At 50.6% G+C, this 19894-nt stretch overlaps 4 protein-coding genes across 4 annotated transcripts; 3 read left to right on the top strand and 1 right to left on the bottom strand.

Moving 5' to 3' along the window:
* Positions 1 to 5294: 5294 nt before the first annotated feature.
* N7468_006840 (uncharacterized protein) lies at positions 5295 to 7112 on the top strand (the record flags this gene model as incomplete). Its single annotated transcript, XM_058476136.1, is given in 3 exon segments — positions 5295 to 5388; positions 5450 to 5958; positions 5973 to 7112. 3 exon segments carry the CDS (start codon positions 5295 to 5297, stop codon positions 7110 to 7112), a joined length of 1743 nt encoding a protein of 580 aa, XP_058329026.1.
* Positions 7113 to 13127: 6015 nt separating this feature from the next.
* Positions 13128 to 16694, top strand: N7468_006841 (uncharacterized protein; the record flags this gene model as incomplete). The annotated part of the gene is made up of 10 exons (XM_058476137.1): positions 13128 to 13176; positions 13482 to 13622; positions 13952 to 14356; positions 14418 to 15542; positions 15595 to 15666; positions 15723 to 15959; positions 16110 to 16193; positions 16245 to 16280; positions 16452 to 16571; positions 16627 to 16694. 10 exons carry the CDS (start codon positions 13128 to 13130, stop codon positions 16692 to 16694), a joined length of 2337 nt encoding a protein of 778 aa, XP_058329027.1.
* A 1282-nt stretch (positions 16695 to 17976) lies between these two features.
* Positions 17977 to 18795, bottom strand: N7468_006842 (EXPERA domain-containing protein; the record flags this gene model as incomplete). The annotated part of the gene is made up of 3 exons (XM_058476138.1): positions 17977 to 18077; positions 18144 to 18542; positions 18597 to 18795. The coding sequence occupies 3 exons, from the start codon at positions 18793 to 18795 to the stop codon at positions 17977 to 17979; spliced, it is 699 nt and encodes a 232-aa protein (XP_058329028.1).
* Positions 18796 to 19272: 477 nt separating this feature from the next.
* Positions 19273 to 19719, top strand: N7468_006843 (uncharacterized protein; the record flags this gene model as incomplete). Its single annotated transcript, XM_058476139.1, has 3 exons — positions 19273 to 19286; positions 19312 to 19351; positions 19426 to 19719. The coding sequence occupies 3 exons, from the start codon at positions 19273 to 19275 to the stop codon at positions 19717 to 19719; spliced, it is 348 nt and encodes a 115-aa protein (XP_058329029.1).
* Between the last annotated feature and the right edge of the window lie 175 nt (positions 19720 to 19894).

Below are 19894 nucleotides of genomic sequence, written 5' to 3' on the forward strand. Positions count from 1 at the left end.
CTATCAGGCTGATCTTTGGATTTGTCTCAGACCTGGGATGGCCCGAATATACAGCGGACCTCTGCATCTTTCTTCCATCTACGAAAAACTCTAAGATTGATAACAGAGCCTGATAAGGGCATACTAGTAGGCAGATTTGAGACCTCGGAGACGAAGACAATCGTCGCGGATATGCAAGTCCTACATCCGGCGATTCGGCCGGCGCGGGAAACCTATCTTAGTTTCATCCGGTTCCACTTGAGCAAGAGACAATGCATCTGAAGGTCTGGGTCCGAGTAACCAGTCCCTCAGGGCCAAACATTCTAGGCTCGCGGGAAAGTACACGTGTTCATTGACTTGAGTTCAGAGTAAGGATTGCTGGCGAGTACGAAACAATGCGTTTCCCCAGGCATAACATTGTTCAGGGCGAGAGAAATCCTGATATCCTTGTTCATGACTTTTTCTATAGAAGAATGAATGCATCCAGATCGACTTCGGATCGGATCAGCGGACTCACCTGACTTGAAGAGAAACTATGTCCGAATCGCCTTCCGCGTTCCCCGGACCGACATCCCTTGCTTTGCGCCAGCCCAACACATTCGTACTTTCATCCCCCTGGAAGGGGGTCTGTGAGAGCCTCACAGCTAACCGATCCTCCATCTTCGGTCTTTCGTTGGCAAACTCTATACTCGCTACCCTTTTGGGCTTGTGGCAGCTGATGGCTTACAAGATATATCAGGGGAGACACGCCGAAAATGCAGCGGCTACGAGCTGTAATGTTATTCGTGGAGGCAAATCTATGTGATACACGATAAGCCATAACAAAGGGTCTTTGGTTACTCTTGGATGTTTCAATCCCAGGGCGTGCTTTATCTTTTTTAGAATTCGAGAACGCTGACCGCTCCTACCACAAAAGCATTCGAGAGACTGCGAACCTCCCACGTTTCTAGGGCCACACTTGCGCCTTCCAATTTGGTTACTGAATCACAAAAGACGCTGTCCTAGAAGATTGCTAGCAGTCAGGGCTCCGAATCCGATCGTTCCATGGTAACTTTCTGCTATGAGTGTTGGCGCTCCGAGTTTGTCGTAGGACGTACCGCCGGGCGCGCGATGCGATTCTGTAGCGGGGAACAAAGGCATACTAGTAAATGATCATATTGGCTTGGAAATGCATGCCTAGCTCATCTGGGCAGAGTTTGTGGATAGCCACTAGATAATGGTATATCGGATGTGTCTGTGACGACATTTCCATGATGTCCAGGCAGATCCTGCTGGATTAGGTGATAAGGTATGCCAATAGCAATGTCCCAGTAGGTGTACGTATGACTTGCTAAGAGGCGCCGCCGTATTTCCTGGGGAACCAGGGGTATCAAATCGGGCGGCTGCCGGTTTCTCATTGGGCGTGGCTGGCAAGCCATCACAGCGGCTACGCCTCACACAAGCCCTGACGGTGCCACTTACGACGTGAGGATCATACTATGGACATGGGTCCAAATGAAAGAAATACGAGGAATTTCGCCCCTATTAATGCGTCATCGTCACAAGTCTCCCTTACCGAGGACGTTCCTGGCTCATCATGTGACGGTTCTCGTGATCTTGCCACGGCCATTTTGAGAGGGCGCGTCGAATCGAACGGGGGCCATCGATTGCTACTGTGTATGTACTGCGTATGAACTGCGTACCCAGTTGCCTCGTGGTAACCGGGATGTTCCGCATTGCTGAGGTTGTCAACATTAGGCGATCGACGTGAGCCCGAAGCGCGCTCCATGGTCAGCTGTAATGCTATGCCAGCTGTCTTCCGGCGTCTCCTGATCTACCCCTCGGCGTAGTCTGTACATTCATCCGTCACACTTCGGCACTTCAACTGGTCTGCTCAGGTGTTTGACGCCCGAATGCCTAGTCTGTTCTGATTGTCCTGAACGGCTTAATCCACGCGCTCTCATGCTCCTCGGCAAACCCTCCTCCGCCAAACCTCGGTAAAATTAGTTCCATGGAAGCAACGTGACCATCTCCAGATGCGCAAAAATACATTAAGCGCCAAGGGTGCTATGGACGGCGATTGGGCGAATTCTTGGGAAATTGACCCCGGAAAATCATGTAGCTATATCATTGGTAGTCTCCCGGAGTTCCGGAGATCCTTTGAGCCAGATCCGTCCTGTACGGGGTAGGATATATCTCATCACTCCGTACAGCCCTTCCACTCGCCACCTCGGTATTAGTATTACCCGAAAGGGATCAAGTCATACTATCCAAGCTGCTGCGAATATGGTTGTTTTGGATACCTCACGGAGCACCTGCAGGTTTATATGACTTCGTATAATGGCAAAGTCTGTCGTGCAGAGCGGTCAACAGAAGGAGGGCCAGCAGCTCCACGCAGTCCTAATGAGATCTGGATCGAGCTGCACAAGCGGGTCTGGGATATACTTTGTGTACTGTGGGTGATATCGAGGTCATACATAGAGACTCACTGCTGCAAGAAAGAGACCTTCGGCGGATGATCGCAATAGGTCAAAACAGAACCTTCGCTTAGGCTGTTAGATAGCGACGTCTGAATGTTTCCCGACCGGCTATACATGCCTTCCAATATCGGATGCCTCCCCACCAGAGCTCTACTGTATTCGGGATGTATTCCATCAGGCCATCTACTGTTTCCAGATACAATGAGACACGAGACCTTGGGCCTTGCTAACTGGACCAGCGAGTCCCAACTTTTTCCGCGGCAGGTGGAGTCGGTAGTACATTTGCCTCCAGACCGACTGTTTTCTGCATCCCCGCAAATGCCTCGTCCCCACCCTGGTTCCCCCCAGATGATCATCCCCCTCCGGCGAAGCAGAGAATATGCCTCGGAAAGAGAGATTTCGCTTTTCCAGAGGGGTTGTCTTCGATGTTGAATGTTGAGCTGTTCGTCACATGATGGTTGGAGATAATGCATTTTGTGCCCTAGGGGCATTCCCTAGCGACCCGCTTCTCCAGGCCGACCTAGTGGCCTCCTTAAGGCTCAGATGAACTTACGGGTGATCATGGAGGGAGACCCCCAAGTTCAGATGAAAGATAATTCATACAAAGCATGGGAATGGTAACATGCTACATACTGTTCCCGTGAACCGCCGCAACCTCTAGCCCCGGAGAAGTTCCTCTCGCCCGGCCGGGGCCTGTCGCCTTGAATCTTGACCGCCGCGTGCTGATCGCTCCCTCTCCAGTCACCTCTTTGCCTTCGATGCCAGTTGGCAGGCCCGTGACTCTAAGTAGGCTGTGACACCGGCTGCTGCATCCTGTTGGTCATCGACGGGGATGGTTATCTCGGAAGATAAGGATTCAAAGAGCGGTAATGAGCTCTCATAATGTGGCTGATTGTCGGTCCCACCTGATGCTTGTCGCGAATTGGTCTTGCATGTTGAGATCCATTCCCAAGACCTCTGGGGACTTGGAAACAAAACAATGATTACCTGGTTTCATATTGGAACCATAAAATTCATCTCCTGAGACCCAAATTTGGATTCTGGAAGCCTAAGCGCAGGATCGTAGGGCGGATTCTACGCCGGAAGTATCGCGTTGGTTCCCCGGTATGTGGCCGGGCTAGGAATTAATCGATCAACCACCCCTTTCTCCGGGCTCAATAGTCGCTGCGGGCGGAAAACGCTCCATTGTACTCCGTACGGAGTACGATTTCCCTCTGGCATGTCTCCCTACGAAACAGCTGCTTTCCCCCAGGACCTTCGTAAGGAAAGTGTCCAACCCTGGGGGTTCCCGCCCCAAACAAAGCTGTTTGCATTGGTGTAGTCTCGGGAGTCCGCCCCAAGCTCATACGCCCCCATCGGTTGACCACCGACGTGGCTGAAGATCTTGGGGGTAACAATACTAATCCGACAATGAAGATCTAGTGCTCCCTTCCATGCGCCCCCTACAGTTGCACAGAACCCCTACGAGAACGGGAATAGGCTACCCGCGACATCTTTCGCTCAAGTCAGCCGGTAGGCGATCCTGCATCGACGGCCAATAGTCGGCGGTGCGACAATTCATCAGTCAGTCGGCCATCTAGTAGAGGGCAGTGGCGAACGCGTTAAACACGGTGGCGCGAATATGTTTGGGCCAGAATTTTCCCGTAAGCCTCCCTTTAGCCTCTCCGGGTCGGCTGGCAGGTCAGGTTGGACCAGTCCTAGATTCTCGTCTTTTCATCCGTCAACTGCTCAGATCTATGCAATATCCTTTTAACGGGGCACACTGGTCACAGGTCCTGAAAGGCTTGTCCTTCTCAGGGGACTCCCTTGGTTCCCTATCATTCTTGGCCCTTAAATAAGAAAGAATAGTTTTCGCGTTTATACAGATCTATCACCACCCGGAAACAGACCGATTTGTAGTGTATTGTAGAGTAAGGAGGGTTACTGAACAGAGGCATTGGGTACCACACAGAGAACGGAGTACTCCGCTCAGCGCTACACGGGAGACGACCGAGTCTCCGCGAGATTGTACCGATCAAGTAGGAAAGCCCCATCGAGTGTATCAGTCGATACCTGTACCGGTAATAAACGTCCTCGTGATGCCCTGGCTCCACCGACATTTTGCTGTGTGAGCCAGTGTCCGGCTTTTTTTAGCCTGGGATCTGTAATTCCAATACGTGAAATACCCATTTTTTGCGGTTTTTGATTTTTCTGTTCCCGACTTTTTTTTTTCCTTTTTCCCTTGTTTTTGATTTTCGCAATTTTTTGATTTTTGATTTTTCTTTTTCAATAATTTAGATTTTCCCCCTCTTCCACACTCCACTTCACTCACAGTGCCGCCCCCGTCATTCTTATTATCGTTCCGACAGCCTCCCCCAAAACCTTTCCTTTCTCCCTCTCCATCACCACCTCCCATCACCCACTCAAATTCACCTAACCTCACCTCACCACCGACCTGTCCCTGTACGCTGAGGATTCGCGTCAATCTCTCTTTAACGCGTTTCCTGACCAGCTGTTCTAATTCCCGCCCCATTCTCCGCATCCGATTTCGGTGGCACCCCGGTGGGATCTTAAAGAATTCTCAATCTGGAGCAGTGATCTGCAAACTTCACCAACCTGCTCCACGAAACACAAGGACCTTTCGAGAATATCTTTGCAGCTGTGGCGCCGGATTCCTTGGTCACCGACTTGCGATAGAAACTTGCAGGGACACTCGAATTTTCAAGATCCCATTCCACCGCAAGCTACTCTCAAGCATCTAGATCACCAAATCTCAACCGCCGTACGACAACTCTCGGGGAAGACGGCGACCCCGGAACACCATCTCTCAACACTCTCGAACCTGCTTGCCCCAATCAAAATTGTGGCGCCGTGACAATGCCTTTAACCACACCTGTCCTGACCGTGGATGCGGATAATATCCACAAAGTTGATACAGCCAACGCCCAGAGTCTTCATGGCATGTGGATGGGTAAGTTCCTTCCGAGCGCTGAGGACTGATATAGTGAAACTTGTACTGATATACCTTGCAGTCTTCTCAAAATGTGCCGACTACATGGACCAGGGTCGTCGGCTCGAGAATCTGAGCTGGCGCTTGTGGACCCGTGAGACGTTCTGTGTCGAACCTGAGAACTCTTATGACCTCCCCACAATGCAAAAGTTTCGCTCTGAGGCTGGTGATTTGCCGGAACTTTCCGCCAGTGTCGAGTCAGCCGCGTCTGATCAAGCCGAGCGCATCGAAGCCCACATCAAACGCCCCCAATTCTCTGACTATAGGCCGGCCGTGGTCCGGGAGGATTCACTCGCTAGTCTAGGCCGCGGAAAGGAAAAGCACATCACATCATTGGATCTGGAACGTATGGTTCTCAACATCAAAGAGAAGAAGAACCTGGAGCCTCTCACCCCCATGGTTGAACCCGCAGCACCCGTCGTCGACATTACTCCTCGTCCCTCCACACCCACTCCCGTTGCTGCCGCTGTTCCTACTCCTCGACAGATCCCAAATATGTCTCGACCTTCCCCCGTCCATCTCCCAAAGCTCGTGTCTCCACTGAGTCTTGCTCTACCACCGCCCCCGAGGGCAACGAAAGTGATGCCGCCCAACTTCATGCGTCTGACACTAGTGTTTCTTCATCTGGAGTGCTTCCTACTCCTGGCGATTTAAAAAAATCTCCCAGTGTCGTCCGTGGATTTTCGCCTTCAATCATCTCCTCATCGTACCGGTCGCAAGGCAAATTGGCCACTGAACTCAGTCCCTCCCGCGCCACCACTCAATTCAAACCATCTCCTCTCAAGAAGAAGGGCGGTATGTTTACGTTGGGTGGATCTTCTGGTGACGATGATGAAAGCTCCTTTGAGGAACGCATGGTCGCGAAGCCCACCCAGGAGAACGCCTCGGGCGGACTTCTCCGACCAAGCAACCCCAGCCCCTCTAACAAGAAGAAGGTCACTTCATTCAGCGACGAAGTAGCAGTCCGGCCCAAGAGCCCTAGTCATCTTGAGGAAGATGCCATCGAGACTGACGACGAGGTTTCCCAAAGCGCTATTGAGGATGACGAGGACTCTGATTGGGAGGATTCAGTTACTGAGAGCGGGAAATCCAGTGTGGATGAACGCGAGCGGCCGGACATGTTCCAGCGGGTCGACTCTCGTCCTAATCTCGTTTCACGACGGTCGCTTCTTACCATGATGATGCATCAGCCGGCTAGGATGCAAGGAAATGCATTTCGATCCAGTCCCGCCCTGCAGCGTTCCCGCTTAACGTCTCCCAGTGGACCCTCCGTCCCCAGTTCGCCCGCGCCAAACGAGGGTGAGAGCCTTACCATGCGTGGCCCTGATATTTCCCGATCAAAGCCCATTGTCATGAAGCCTCCTTCGTCTCAGTCTATTGCTCATTCGCCTCGCACCACTCGCCGTAATATGCTCGCAACCGAATTGACGGAGTCCCTGCGCCAACATCTCTTGTGGGAGCGACAGCAGAAGAGTACCACCGCCAATGCCTTCAAACGCCGGCACACCACCCACGACATGAAGAACCTCAAAGAATATCCTGGTCCAAAGGGTCAGCAGGAACAAGGCGCCGGTTCCCCTAGTGATGGAAGCGACACACGAGACAAGGACTTTGCCCGCAATGGCTCGTGGACGAACTACACGACCGACTACGGCCCTTGGGAGTACCATGTCAAGGGTTGGTAGTTTGGTACCTTTAGGACCGAAATTTCTTTCCCGACAGCACTTTCGACCTTTTGCGTTTGCCTTTTTTTTTTCGCTCTACAACCCAGAGCGTTCATCTTACGGACACGTACGATCATGATCATGCATTGCATCTCTGGCGCATCTATGGATTTTTTTTTTTTCATTCTGATTTGGGGTCTCGCGACCTTGGGGGTTTCAGGGCGTGTATTTGATACAGCATTCACTGGGCATCGTCCCTTCCTGGATCTTTCCGATCATCTTGAATGATGGCTCATCTTACGACTTTAATATTCGTGTACAGCTCATTTTCCACGTTCTTCCAACTTTCCTACTTTGGGGGTGTTTTCAATGGGTTTTAAAAACTGATACAATCGCTTTTGCCCTACTATGGGAACCATTCGTATGGCTTCACACGACCTTGTTCGAAAAGAAAAAATGGCTTTCTCATCAGCGCTATCTCCCGCAGGCCTGGTTTATGGCTGCAGAAAACTTGCTGGCCTTTTTCCAAACCAAGGGACTGGCTTTTATCCTGTTTTCTTTTTCTTTTCTTTTTCTTTTGCTTTTTTTTTATCTCAACAACCTTTCTCGCTTTTTGATACCACATGCCGCACGACTTCCTGTCTTCCAAGTCCTTGCTACATGTCCGGCCCTTGGTTCCTTGTACGCTACTCTTGAGCTCAAACTCACCCTAAAATAAAAAAAACTGGACATGACAAGAATCATCGAAATATCCAATCTTTGCCTTAGTACATCTGTTCGTAGAAAGGGGCATGCTCATATGGACAGCTGCGTATGAGAGTTTACAATAAGACAGACGCCATGCAGATACATCGGCGGTCTAGATGCATCGCCGCTGGCTACCTATCGTCAAGTTACGGCGGTATTGCTTTATTAAACTCCGGCCTGCGACCCGGAGAGGTTCGCAGAAGTTTTCCAGACCCTAGAATCCCTGCGATAATAGCGCTCATTAATTATCAGGTGAGCCCCCTTTGGCGTTTCATAGACCTGGTGGCGCCGACACGTATGGGTGAGCTAGATTTTGGTACTTAGCCACATAATCACTACTCTGTCATCGTTGATTCATTGTTACATGGCGACAGGATTCGATGTCCGGGACGCTGGGAAGGAACTGCAGTTGGTCTCCATCGATTGACCGGCATTAGGGGTTTGCGCTGACTTAATTGCTTGGATTCCCGGATTGGGTTCTGGGCGAATCCTTCCAATTCTTGAGTGGCGCCCGGATGGATTAATTCAGTGGCTTACACGATGTAAGAGCGGTGGAGTCACCAGCATAGATCCTATTCCCACATGGCACAATTACTTGAGTCTAGCACCTCAGAATCAACATATTCATTGTACCGGACAATCAGCCCAAAATTAAGTCCTAGAGTCCAGGCTTGACCGGGTCCATCCCAGAAAACAGGGGTCGATATCCGACCTTGCTAAGGTTGCGCAAGCCACGATCGAGACCAGCACTAAAAGCAAGAAAGCAATATGTAGCTACTCGTCCGAAAGGAGCAGGTATCAGGTGGCCAAAAAGAAAATTTCAAAAGGAGCAGGGATGATCCAGCGCCCGGAACGGCCTTTTTTCTTTTATGTTGACGCCGATAAGCATCCCACGACAAAAGTACGAAACGCTATCAGGGAGCGCCAGCATCAACGGCCAGCAACGCCTAGGACTAGAAAAAGTTTAATATTCTAGCCGGAAGCATGTTTTTCTTGTTCGCCCATTGTTCCCTGCTGTTTGGCCCGGTAGGTCTGCGATCGAGCCCCCATGCCTCCCCGCTCAGATCGCGTCACGAGCGGACCCATGACATCTAGGATACGCAGCGTACATTAGCCTCTGCGGCCAGAGCTTGCTGGCCAGGTAAAAGCTTTGCGAGGTATCCTGCTGAGGTTGCATACTGAGCGCTCAGTCCTTGCAAGGGGCAAGAGACAGAAGTATGCGCTGGGCAAAAGCTTGGGGCTAGGAATTGGAACAGTACAAGGATTGGCTATTGCTATACTTTGTTATTTGTACCCCCCTCGGAGAAGCCGAGAGACTACCGAGTTTGAGTATCTTCTGCATCTAGACTTGGGGGGGGAATTCTGTTATTAGCTTTAATTCCAGCGATCGCAGCCTCGCTAGGATACGATGCAGCTCTTCACCATGATAGGACTTTTGGTATCAAGCAAGCGGCAGGTACGCGATGAGTCTGGGTCGTTTTTGTTAGTGCAAAGGTACGTACCTAACAAGAGCTTCCCATCGGGGCAGTGACATCAAATCTCCGCTCCCCTGATCCTGGAAATACAGCAATATCAAAGTCAATATAATTCCACATCCGGAGAACCTGCTTGCGGCGTACCTGATGTCATGATGTCATTTCCGGGTCATGTGGCCATGTGAAGGTCACGAGACCAGATCCCGGGGAGGAAAAGTTGAGATCCATCAACTATTGAAGCTTTGTTGAGGCTGGAAATCTTTGATGCCTGCATACCTTCCGCGGGTTTCCGTTGAAAGTCTGCAACCGGGCTCTATTCAGGCTCCCACCCTGAAACTTTGGCGAACCCGCCTCCCACATTCTCTGTACTGCGTAATCCAGACAGAACCGCTGCTAATCTGCCCTAGCGGGAGTGAACTCCAAGGTTCCGCGTCCAGGCCCCAGTGGAACTCTTGAGACCTCTCCACACTTTCCCTCCTAGATTGCCCGATTCTCCTCAACGGGATCCTCTTTCCCCAAGCTAACTCGAGCAATGACTGGACATCTGCCCGGTGATGCCCGACGTGGGTCTTTAATATGAATCAAAAAAAAAAAAAATTGAAGCCTACCTCTGATTATTCTTTGGGGATCCCAAACGCGTCCAAATGCGTGGAAACGCAGCGAAACACGGTCATATCTCACCGACATAGAAGATAAGTTTTGCGGTCCAGATCGGGCTATTCAAGGTGTTTAGGTGGTCAAAGTTACGAAGGCCGAGGCGATTGTCTCAGCCGCTCAAGCTTCATGGCGGTGCGTCTGGGACGCAGGAGACTCCAGCCACATCCAGCCAAAAGGCCCTAGCCCGATGGAGGACTGTGATCCTTTTCACACTCCACAAAATCCATTCCTAATCAAGCATGCCGTGCCCCCATCTCAGCCCTCTCGGTCAAACCCCCTTGGTGGTTGTGGGTCGCCCGGGAATCTGGTACCGGGTCTGATTCGTGCAGATTCCTCCTCTTTTTGGGTTGGCCCCTTCACCGGTACTAACATGTTTTTTTTTGCTGACTCGTATCTTCATGAAACGCCGTTTTTGTTCGTGCCAGGATTACTCCTTTGGGCGTATATTAACCCCGCGCTGGGTGTACTGCGGGCGAGCCGTATTCTCACTGCAGTCGTTCAATGCCATTGGATGAGCGATAAACCGAAGTACCTCCGTGCAAAGAGGCTAGTGTTGAGGTGGATTTCGTTCCATGTCTTGCATTCGGCATGCCGAGGTCGGGCTGTCCATTGTTTGAGTACCTGCTCAGTTTGGAAACTATATACCGTTGGCCATGGGTGCTGGCTGCCAGAGTAGGTAGCTGAATTGAATTTGCATCCGGTGCGGGGAGCTTATTCTTTCCCCCAGTCCTATGGAGCACCCATTTGTTTGATAGGCTTCGCCGCAGCGGGGATCCCACAGCGACGATCACCGTTCCTGCCATTCAAAGCTCTAGGTTTACGCGGAGGGTGCGGACTACCTATCGAAGCATCCTACAGATAACAACTGATTGAGAATGCGGAGTGGACAACTTACAGGGAGTGCGGATACGCATAAAGTATAGCCCAGGAAGGCAACGATCCCCGGCCCCCACGAGTTATTCTTCATCCTTATTCGCGCCTCTATCCATTATTCAGCTGTCAAAGACTTGTATTTTCCCGAGATTCTCCAATTCTACCCCGAGGTTTGGAGGGAAGGAAAGTGGCCCGCGAGGGAGAACCATAATTCATACCATGCCGCCAATCAGCTTGCTTCGAACCTTTCCGACTGTCAAGCTTTTCCACCCTGCCCTGATTACATATGATAACCATCTCCGCGAAATGCTGAATAGAATACGACCATGTGGGTAGCACCCGGCGGAGCTCACCTTAGCTTGATCCCTGCAGCATTAAAAAAAACATCAAACAGGTAAGCCGAGCAGGATCTTCTGCTACCGCCATTCTCGACACGCCTCCACTCGCACGACATGGCAATTGAGAGCGGCATGATTGGCGGTCTCGTTCCGGGGTTTCATCACGTGATTTACACCGAGGAGCTCTGTCCTCCGGCGAATCACTGCCATCTGACAGTAATGCACACCATGCATGGGTAAGTACTCATATCGGATCGCCAATATAATCACTCGTTCCCTTGTCCAATGTCAGCAGTCACTGTCTTTTTGACTTTCACTTGGCTTGAGAGTACGTGCAACTTCCTCGAGGTCGATGTAGCATCGCCGTAGAAGCTCATTTTGGGATCAGCCGGAATTTCCAGAAGCGTTCTGGAAGCGCATTCCGATTGGTGCATTGGGCCATCCAGATTGCGCTTGCCCGTTTAGGATACCCGGCGTGGTATTATACACTAGCCTGATTAGGATTCCGCACTACGCTCGATCGGGACGAATATTACAGAGTGGGGCCAACGATACGCCTCCAGGCCTTTTGTTGCAGATGGGAGATCGCAGTGACGAGGTACGGTATGGAGATATGGCGCTTGTTTATTCTTTGTATTATTGAAGAATATACTTGTGGATCGATTGTCCTGATGACCGAATGTATCTGTGATTTGTGTAGTATCACTTCCACTTTCCGCCACAACGGTTGGAAAATTATGTCCGAGGCTTTGCCCCGGCGCTGGGGAACCCATGCAGCTAGTCAAGCCACCGGACATGGTATTGCCCAGGGTACAAAAGAGCGTGACTGCAACCGGCGCTTTTGATTGAAGCGCATAGCACAAATATCCTGCCATGCCATGCAGCTAGCTACAGCCACCCTTGTTGGCTTTCGAAACCTTAAAACGCGTTGTAGGCGTCCTGTGAGGACTTTTGAGATATCTGGGTTACGACCTTCCGTTATCCCTTATAGAGAGGCAGGGCGGGCTCATCATCTGATCACGAATGTAGCAAACTATATCGGAGCTCGAGAATCCGGGGTAATCGGCCGTCACTTCCGGGGGGGGGGGAGAAATTGATCGTGACCGCAGGCTTGCCAGCTCTATGATCGACCATACTGGATCAATCCTGCCATTCGAGGCTAAGGCGCCCGATGCTTTCTGTCCAAGTTTTCATATGGTGTTGTCAAGCGGAGAGGAACGGTTTCGTAACTCTGAGGTGATGCGGCGTGGGGCTAAATGCATGCTCCGAACTAGCGGTATTGCTCCAGCGGCGCGTGTCGCGGGGTCTTTGGACCGAGTCAATGTGGCGAGGGCTGATCATAGAAGGTTCCAAATTATGTGCATTGCAACCCCTTGCAAGTGATGCGCTGGCGTCTCTGTTGCTTCTCAGATAGCAGCCGTCTGGAGCCAAGACCCAGGCCTGTCGCAGTGAAAGACCAAGTTAGAGCCGAATAAACAAACTATAAGTAGAATAGCGGTATTCCCAAGGTCCCCGGTCCTCTTGGCCTTTTCCTACAGTCCTGATCATGTAGATTCAGACATGAAAGCAGAGATGTTCGATCTGACTTGACTACAATGACCGTCCCTGAGTCATGGACTGTTCATAATGAGGTGCAGTCACGATGTGTGGGTAAAGGCGGGGTGAGTCAGACTGTGTCATTCCCCACGTCGCGATCATCAAAAAAGCGACGCGCGCGGGACTACATTAGATGTATACCAATAGCTTTGTGCGCATCTCTCTTTCAAGAGTAATCCTAGCTTCTACCTGAAACCTCGTACGGGAATCGCTGTCTGTGTTGCAGATCGAGCTCTGGTCCTGTCGATCCCGGGCAAAGTCACCCGATCTCTGCGTTGGCAAGTCCAACGTCACCTCGTCTGGAGACGTCTAGGCCAACCGTGGCCCTCCCCGACCGAAAGACCTTCACCATGGAGAGGTCAGTTGACAGTCCAGCGGGTCCAGATCCCCAGGTCCATCGTGAGTCCTGCCCTATCACTCTTAGCCGCAATACACATGGTGTTGCAGTGGCTCGCCCTAAAAAAAAGAGGCCCCTCTTCGAGACATTCAGTTCGGTTAGATCTTCAGGACTCAAGGCCCAAACCCCTTTGGTATGTAATCTGACCCGCGATTCACAGCCGAGACGTTGCTTGGTCCTATGGAGGGGGAGGGTGAGACTGAGTTCTATAGATTCTCTCCTTCCTGATTCTTGTTGGTGGCACGGCACGGCTGCAGCCTGAACGGCCCGCAAACCTTTCTGATCACACGCTCATTGTGTTTAGCAGGCCCTGAGCAGCCACCGATGGGTGATGAGTTGTCAACTCAATCTTCATCCCAAGGCGTCACGTCCACGCGCGAAACAAAAGCTGCGCGCCAATCAGCGCCCAAGAAGAAGGCCCGATGTCGTTATTTTGGGACTAAGAAAGGTACGTACCGATATCTGCTGTGTTCTTCGGAACGGTCGAGACGATGGGTTTGTGTTTATGTTTCGGAAGACACATCATGGCTCTCAAGCAGTATGGCATACTGGCATGTCTCATGATACTCAAGACATGTCATACGCTAATCTGTCGTGATATGTGAGAAGCATAGCTGGGCCATTCCATCAATCTAGGAGGTTTTTAGGAGGTTCATTTCATGTATCCTTACATGTGCTGAAGATCCTGATGACCAAGCGTCCCTCCACGCGCCCAAGTGGCGCTTATCTTCACTCACCAATGTCACTCTATGGATTGCGAAGCTGACCTCGGCCCAGGATGCCGTGCCGGCGCCGAGTGCCCGTTCGTTCACGATGACCCCGGCACCACAAGTTCAGCAGACCATAGTCCGTCAAACTCCTCAACTAGCACTGCGCAGGACGTAGCATCTCGTGTAGCCACTGGGGTCCAGAGCCTGTCATTGAGCGATAGGACTTCGAAACAAGCCACCAAAGCTCCTCAGGTGGCTCAAATTCAAAGGCCCGTATCGAAGGTCGAGAAGAATGACCCAAGAGAGTTCCAAATAAACCAGTTGCGGAGAAGATTTCGTCCTGAAGAGACAGCAGATGACAATGGCACTATCTTGAGCTTTGGAATGGCCCCTTCGGACCCGGACTTTCCCTTCGAGCTCGACAGCCTTCAGTGCGTCTTGCATGTGCCACGTCTGTATCCCGAAACGGGGCGTCCTTCGTTGAAAGTGACTAACCCGGAAATGGAATCTGCATTTCAGGAAAATGTGGCTAGGGGGGTTTGACGATATAGTCGACTTCGCATTGCGTACGAATGGTCGCGGAACGCTGCTCAGTTGGCTCAATAGCCTAGATCGACAGCTAGAAAAGCTGCTGACGAGTTTGGACAGGGGCCCGAAGCTTACTTTCGTGGCCAATGCTGGCAATCCGGGGCCTGCCAGGCAACCAGCTGCCATTGGAAAGCAAACCCAGACTCAAGTTGTAACGCCCCAGGCAATGGCAGCAGCCCCCCAAGCTACTGTGGCTACACCTTCACCGCAGCCCCTTGTCCGGCAACCCATTTTCACCACCGAGCAAAAAGCACAGGCTGAAAAGCGAAGATCAACAGAGACTAAGCAGCTCGAAGCTCGTCTCGGTAGACTTCCATTGTTTCAAAAGCGCTCAGAAGGCTCGTTCATTATCCCCATACAGCCCGCCAAGCAGGATCGCCTTCCAAAGTCCCTGCAGACACTGAAGACAGTCAAGCTGTCAATCCCTCTGCTATACCCATTACATCAAAGCTACATCGAGATCCAAGGTATCGACAGCCCAGAAGCCAGGTCTGTAGAGACAGGGTTTGCCCAATGGGTTGAGAGAAACTCCCAGTTGAATTTGGTCTCCCAGATAAATTATCTGGCCAGCAATCTTCACAACTTCGCTAAAACCCCCCTCCCGGAAATTGCCGAGCATTCCCAGCATGAGCATACTATGCCACCAGCCCACGATACCCCTTTGCCAGAACCAGAGTCTTCCAAGTCCGCCGATGTAAACCAAGACAAGCCTCATTTGCATGTTATTCCACGTCCGCCCGAGTGGTCTCTGCCCGAACAGAGCGAGAGTGAAGTGACCGACGAATCAAGCTACCACACTTCCGAAGAGGAACCTTCTGACGAGGAATCTGTTGAGGGCGGTGCCCCTGTCCCTGCAATTCTTGACACCCCCGGGCGCGGAGTCGCTCTTTCATTCCCATTCATGGAATTGTACGGGATTGAGCTCTTGGAAGTACTCTTCCTTGCTGTCACGATAAAATGTGAGCGTTGCAAGGAATCGACGGACATCAAGAATGTCCCTCAGATCACCGAACAAAGTCAAACTCTCAAAATCGAGTCGTGCAGGAAATGTGCCAACGCAATGAGCATAGGTGAGTTCGCACATCTCCAGGCTCCACTACTTTGTCGCTTACCGACCAGCAGGATTCCGAAAGCAGCTGATGCACTCTCATGCCAACCGGGCAGGGTATTTGGACCTAGGAGGTTGCATTGTTGGTGATCTCCTACCAAGGTAAAAGAGAAAGAGCATCTGTTCGATGACTGACAATGAGTAACTGACCTGGTTAACAGCAACTTTCTTCCCACGTGCTCTGAATGCTCAACACCGTACCCCTCGCCTGGGGTATCGTCTGTTCGTGGAGAAAGTACCATGGCTATATGTCGCCACTGCCATAGAAAAATGGGTAAGCTCTATATGCCTTATTCTAATACAACCGAACAGCTGATTGAGCCCTGTCTAGTTTTCAAGCTTCCCGAGGTTAAGTTTTTGGTCGTCGATAATGCTACAGGTGATTACTTCTCATCTCTCATCAAAATGGAGCTTTTTTCTAAATCCTTCCAGCTTCTACACGCGCGGGCCTGCCTTTGAAAAAGAAGGTGAGTCGGAACACCAAGTCTATGCGCTATCTATACCGGCCGATTAACGTTCCTTAGCCGAGAGAGGCCCTCGGAATTGTCGCCGGTCAAGAACTTCCACGACGTGGTCGCTGCCAACACTACGGAAAGAGCTATCGTTGGTTCAGGTAAATCGAGCGCCCAGGACCCCGTTATGAGTGGCTACTAACCTCCAGTAGATTTGGTTGTTGTTCCAAAGTTTTCCCATGCGATAAGTGTGTTATTGGTTCTGAACCGCCCGATGCGTGTATACTAATGATCGTAGATGCCACGATGCGGAAACAGATCATCCTAATGAGCATGCGAATCGCATGATCTGGTACGGCTTCCGAATGCGCACTATTGAAAAGACTTTACTAATGAAAGCAGTGGATTCTGCTCACGAGAGCAGATCTACCGACCTGAAGGTTGCGGAATCTGTAAGGCTACTCTGGTCGGGAAAGCCGGGAGCGGCTTCTGGGAGGGTGGAAAAGGCACCAGGAACCGGGCCTTGATGAGCCGAAAGGGTGAGGAACTCCTCAGCAATTCTCCAAGAGTGTTGTCTTTAACCAAGTTTCTTAGATCCTCGGAAGTACAAACGACGAGGAGGCACGGTGCCAGGGGGCTCAAGCTCGTCCAAGCGGAAATAGATAGAGATTCCCTTTTCGCAACGCCTATCTAGAACTTGCAAATGAGATACAATAATGGTGCCTTGTTTAGATTACCTGGTACAAACTTGTGTAAGTCTTCATGATGGACCCCACAAGCAAGTCAAACAGTGGTTTTGTAACTGCGGCACCGGCCCCCGGCTACTATTTTTGCGACTGCACGAGCAATCCATCTTATCCTAAGGTCACAAGACATTTATATTCCTTCGAGATACAATAGGGGGCAGAACTCCGTGTACACGCCGCTTTTATATACCCCATCAAATACTCATGTGTATTCATGGTTACATATCCTATACCAGTAGTCCTTATTAGATCATACTAAAATTCAATATGCTGAATAGTCAGGTTTATATACAGAGTTGCCAGACATTCGTAAATATTATTTTTTCCACTTAATTCTTCAACAGCTACCTAAATCCCGTAAGTCCTATACATTTGCGACCTGCTCGGTGAAGAGGCGCCCAAAGGCGCACCTCTGCACTTCGGCACTACCCTCACCGCGGCTATGCCATATCACGTGACTATAGGGTAAGTGGGTCCTCGCTAAAAACGTCATGTTGATTCATGAATCCACATTCAAATCTTTCTCCACGAATTGGCCGGATGGTGTAGTTGGTTATCACGTATCGTTAACACCGATAAGGTCCTCGGATCGAGCCCGGGTCTGGTCACTTTCTTTTTTTTTCCGCCTTTTTGCCTCTTCTTTTTGCATAAATCTTCTTCTGTCGAATTCCATCCATCTCTTGGTTTTTCAGGAGTTTGCACCTCATGTGGTGATCTTTAGCCTAATAGAAATGGAACTGGATCTCTGGTCTCGGCACTACCAGCGGGTCCCATATATGCCACAGGCAAACGTGGAGCAGGCATTGCTGATCCAATCTTTATATCCCCGTTCTCCAATTAGAAGGAGTTCTCAATGGATATAAGAATTGGTAACGAGGAACGCCAGGACAACATCGGACTGGTGCCGACTCATATTCCAGCGTTTGACGGAGAAGGGGTGTGTATGCTGATTTAATGTTCAAAGTGCAATCCTCATTAACAGGCATTAAATGAGGGATAGATGTTATAATTTGACTCTATGGAGTTGGAACAGTGGTAAATGATTGATTATTAGAGTAACCAGAGTGAGCTCGGCAATTGAACGAATTTTCAAAACCTTTCCACCTATCAGGGCTTCATGGTGCATGGACTTTTCCCCCAACTTCTCTTCAGGTCAACTCAAGCCGATTTGAACTGCCTTGATCTTGAGAAACTTTTCTCAAGTCCTTTTTTTCGCATCCCCATTGACACCAGCCGTCTTCAGCCTTTGCAACTCGGCGAACGCCTTTGCGGAAGCTCTCACGCTTTCGGCAATAAGCACTGTTCTAATCAGTCCAGCTCCTTGCGATCCCGGGGGAGGGGGAAATAATAAATGGGACAACTCACAGATGGGAATGACGATCCAGAAACCATTCAAGAGCACAAAGTAGCCGTAGAAGTAATAGTCCTCAGGACGTGAGTACTGCAGTCCATAAACAGAGGCGTCGAAAGCAACAATCCCCAGATACAACACATTGCCGTAGAGCTGTCCGGTTGAGACGATGATTTGCAAAGGGTGCCGGAAAGGATGGTCCGTGATGGTAAAGTAGGCAAGAAGGAGGGTCAGCGGGCCCCAGCACCACGCTGTCACGGACTCCATGCACATGGTGAAACCGTCCGAGGTGAGGTACCGAGAATCAGATAAGGAGTATTCTTTCCACAACTGCGCGAGGAGGTCGAGAGATCCCTGGAGGGTAGCGAAATTACGGGCGTAGTAGCCTTCGAGGACGAAATGAATCGGCGAACCTGTTTACTTGTTAGTAGGGAGCTCGCGTTCATATCGAGACCAATTGTGCATACATAGTGAAAACCAGAATACTTTTGCGTATTCGTAAAAACTAATCTGAGGATTGAGTCTTATCGCGACGGCTCTGGAGATGACCAGAACCGCTATGGACGCGACAGCAAATATCGAACACAGCGTTAGAGCACCCAATTCGTTCGGGATGTAATTTGGGATCTCTGCGCCCACGGGATAGTAAGGGTGCGAGGTTGACATTATGCAGTCTTCGGATTCAAGGGCAGGAGATGGAGTGTTTTGAATCTTGGAGAGTTAGGTACGATCTCAGGGACCATGGATTGTAATTATAAAGTGATGGTTTGTGGGGGCCCATCAAGACCAACCGGAGTTCGATTACCAAACAGATTGCGAGGGAGAGGCGCTCGGGTCCCGCGGGACGCGGGCTGCTTCTCTGCAGCTTGTAGTGTCGATCCAGGACCTCATTCTGGGGTTCTGGAGGCCCAGCCACCGGAAACCACAACTCCGAGTCGAACCATGCCCAGCGCCAAGCCTGTAGAGTAATCCAAGTGCAAAAACTCTTAGAAGAAATCTTACACATCGCAGAAATATTGAGGCCTTAAGGATACTAGAGAAGACTATAGATAGTACCCACTTAGTCCGAAGACTGCACTAGAGAAGATGAAACACCGTAGAGCCCGGAAGGGTTAACGAGTCAATCATATACAATAGCGCGGGATGGATGAGGCATGGTATAGCTCCGCAGAACTAAACCAGGAAGAACCTGATTCTGAATCTTGACTTGACCCAGCCAACGGTAAGCCTAACTCGATATTCCTGGTAGTAAAGTGAGAATGCCATTAAATACTCAGTATTATTATTGGCTAATAGCGTCGCTATCGGAATTGGCTCCTTGTTCACCGCGTAGACTCCGTGCTGAGCATCCAGGTCTTCTGTGCCGTGAATGACCCGAGAGATGTAATGAAAGAGGTCTGGAAACTCTGGAAACTGCTCAAGCCTGGAAGCAAGTTTGTGTCTGGGACATGGGCGAGGCGAGCTTTATCCAAAAGAAAGGGTATCATCACGCTGACAGAAGCTCTGGGCCGAGACATGGTTAATATCTGCTGTCCATACTGCCTCCTTGCTGCTGCATTTATTTCCAAAACTGACTATGTCACCCGGTGACTTGAGTTCTGCCAGATGATGTATCAGGCGTCACTTCAAACCCAATTATACAATGGGGCGCAAAAGTCTGTGTATTCCGCTTCCACCACCTCCCCTACAAAGTTCTTTCGTCGGTCGAATCCAACTCGTGTAAAAGCTGGAGGGATCGGAGTAGGAACGTTCGGTCGGAGAAATT

The sequence above is a fragment of the Penicillium chermesinum genome, assembly GCF_028974085.1.
Source record: "Penicillium chermesinum strain IBT 19713 chromosome Unknown utg000005l:1.0-4115287.0:1.0-4118363.0, whole genome shotgun sequence".
NCBI classification, from domain to species: domain Eukaryota; kingdom Fungi; phylum Ascomycota; class Eurotiomycetes; order Eurotiales; family Aspergillaceae; genus Penicillium; species Penicillium chermesinum.